Source organism: Olea europaea, unplaced genomic scaffold (assembly GCF_002742605.1).
Source record: "Olea europaea var. sylvestris unplaced genomic scaffold, O_europaea_v1 scaffold14468, whole genome shotgun sequence".
Classification (NCBI taxonomy): domain Eukaryota; kingdom Viridiplantae; phylum Streptophyta; class Magnoliopsida; order Lamiales; family Oleaceae; genus Olea; species Olea europaea.
The window spans coordinates 1-2,757 of NW_019232013.1; the positions used below are offsets into that span (position 1 = coordinate 1).

A 2,757-nucleotide genomic window follows, 5' to 3' on the forward strand; every position below is an offset into this window, starting at 1 on the left:
GTAGAATTAACATAGTTTCGATAAAATCAAGGTCTAACCAGAATCACCTGGTTCTTGATTATTAAACACAAAACCAGTTAAAATTTTAATGGGTCAGTTCGGATGATCTTCCCGCCCCACTGCATGGCACCACAATTGCGATGGCAAATCGAAAACCGATTGAAGAACTCTATCAAATAAAGAGAGCAACAAAGTGAACAGCAAAACAAATGGATTTTGATGCTTTTCCCACTAAGGTTGATGTACAACAATAGGGTCAAAAACATCATGTGAATCAATACCAAATATTCAAGCACATTTTTGGTCTTTTTGTCATTCTTATTTATTCTATCAACTCCTCTCCGTTCATCTTACAGAGAAGGGGAGGAAACAAACTGTCTGGGTAAACTGAAAATGTCTTTCTCTTCGAATGGAGAAGTCCATTCCCGAGAACCACCAACTGCCGTTTCTGTAGAAACTATCCCGTCCTGCAACCCTGGAATCGGAACACCACTTCCATTCGACGGAACTGGTCTCATAGCAGACTTCACCCCATATGTAAATGAATTGTGTGCACGAGTATTGTTTTGCTTCAACGAGTTAACCCCGGACCACAAACCACCAGTACCCAATGTGGACGACCCACGATCCAAACTCCAGTCTATGCTGGTGTAATCTAGCTGCGACATTGAGCTGCCCATTTTCCAGTCTACAGGAGATGAAGACCCCGATGTGACATTAGTGCCCAGTCCCGAGAATAGTCCAAGGGATGAAGCGGCAAGGGTTGGTGACATACCTGATCGGCTCCACAAACCGTTTCCTCGGTTTGTACCTTGGGAATCTAATGAGCTACTACTGCTTGACACGAACTGCTGCTGAGGTTGGTAATGGAGCTGGTTATACAACGGATTTGAACCAACACCATTTGGGCTCATGCCTCTTGTAACAGTGACAGGTGGCACAAATCCATTGAGCTTCACATTTTCGACACCATTAGGATACCAACCAACAGCTGTCCCAGTTGGAGATGAACTAGCAATTGATGCAGGTGCCTGCTTCCCGTTGATGGATTGGGGCCGCTGCATCATTATGATGGGTTCTCTCACTGATCCGAGCTGCAGGTTCTTGAATTCATTTCCAACAGATACATAACGAGCTTCTGTCTTGGCTGGCAGATGCAAAGCCTGTGAATGTGAGGCTAATGAGTACGAAACAGGAGGACTCGATCCTGAACCTGGCCACCTTTTCTCTGTTGGCACAGCAATCTGCTGTGGCTTGGCCCAATCCAATCTTGATTGTATTTTCCTTATCTGTTGCGTACTTTTGACTCCGGGATCTACTGAAGACCCTATAGTAGATGAAACTTTGGTATAGCTGAAATCTTTTTCATCCATTCTATGTTGTAGAGTAGTAGATAAAACAGGTTTTGGTTGCAGCCCTGTTGCACTCTGGCTAACAGCTACTTGTAGCTTACTATTGACTACAGTAGGAAGGTCGCCAATTTCTTCTGGCTTTGGAGAGGCAGAGGAGGGCTCCTGCTTCTGAGCCTTCAATGTTTCTTCCGCCTTCTCAAGATCTCCCTCACATGCAACTACAACTCTTTCAGCCTCCTGTTTAGAGGCCTTATACCTAATTCCCATGTCAGCAATACAAGCAAGCTCTTCAGATATGTCAATTTTCAAATTACCCCCCCTGTCAAGATTATGTTCGGTGTGCTTCTCTTCTTCACCTCCTTCCAACAGCCAAGCTACTGACTCCTCTACTCTCCCTTCATTCAGCATAAGAGCAATGGTCGCCCGTTCTTGAGAGAAACCCATAGAAACGAGTTGTTGAGCAAGTGATTCTAGTTTCCTCGACATAAGATAGCCAACGCACCGATCATGCAGTTCTTGAGCTCGCTTCTCCTTTTGTCGCTGATGTTTCTTCTCGTTCTTCTGCCTAATTTTTTCTCTTTTATCATTGTCAGCTCCAGGTACTGACTCCTGATATGGAGGGGGATGAGGCATTTTTTCTTTATGTTCCTCTGACTCGCCAGACCAGCTACCATTATTTGAAATTGAATCATACTCAGTGCTTGTCGCAATTGAATTCCCACTATGATCATCCGTCTCATCTATGTTTCGGAAACGACCGTTCGCCTGATGCAGACCAGCAGAAGCCACCGGTACAGCCTCAATCATGTGGAATGTCCCCAAAACCGGATTGTAACCACTTGCTGAAATCCCACTGTTAGCGTTAACATTACCTGAAGGCTTTGATGAGCCCTTGGGAGGTTCGTTGACAGCCTTTTTGTCTTTGGACTTAGATCTGGATGCTGGAGCCATGTCCAATAAATTCAAGTTATAATTCCTGATGACAGTAGATTAGATTTATGTTAGCCAAGGAGACGAGCAAACTCATCTATTTGAAAGACAAACTGTATGAGGGGTTTAAGAAGAGCACATCTTCTTGCATGACCAGAAAATGGCACCATTTTCTAATTGAAAATAAACAGGTAAATCAAAAATAATATTTTCAAAAGTATTCAGGCAAAGAAAGTAAGAAATCAGATTGAAGAAGAAAGGGTCAAATATAAATACAGATACACTGAAGAAACTATTCGAGATGAAAGTAATTATTTAATCCAGCTTTTGAGATTAAATCTTCCAATTGTATCTAAAAACCAGGCATATTTAAATCTTCCACCTGAAAGTTCCACTCCCTAGATAAATAACACGAGCCATTATGCCCCTTACCTAAAAGCCAACAAAAAAAAAAAAAAAAAAAAAAAAAAAAAAC

General features: G+C 42.6%; 1 protein-coding gene across 2 annotated transcripts; it reads right to left on the reverse strand.

Annotated features, from left to right (window-relative positions):
• Positions 1 to 179: 179 nt before the first annotated feature.
• Positions 180 to 2,352, reverse strand: LOC111376091. 2 transcript variants are annotated; one of them, XM_022999018.1, is made up of 2 exons: positions 776 to 2,352; positions 180 to 688 (listed from the first exon to the last, which is right to left on the reverse strand). In XM_022999018.1, the coding sequence occupies exons 1-2, from the start codon at positions 2,301 to 2,303 to the stop codon at positions 351 to 353; spliced, it is 1,866 nt and encodes a 621-aa protein (XP_022854786.1). In that variant the 5' UTR covers positions 2,304 to 2,352; the 3' UTR covers positions 180 to 350. The 2 variants fall into 2 exon arrangements, with proteins under 2 accessions (XP_022854786.1, XP_022854785.1); XM_022999017.1 differs by having other exon boundaries at positions 195 to 2,352.
• Positions 2,353 to 2,757: the final 405 nt, after the last annotated feature.

Excerpts from the sequence above, each read along its gene's own strand:
- LOC111376091 (XM_022999017.1), bottom strand. The coding sequence starts at position 2,303 with ATGGCTCCAGCATCCAGATCTAAGTCCAAAGACAAAAAGGCTGTCAAC.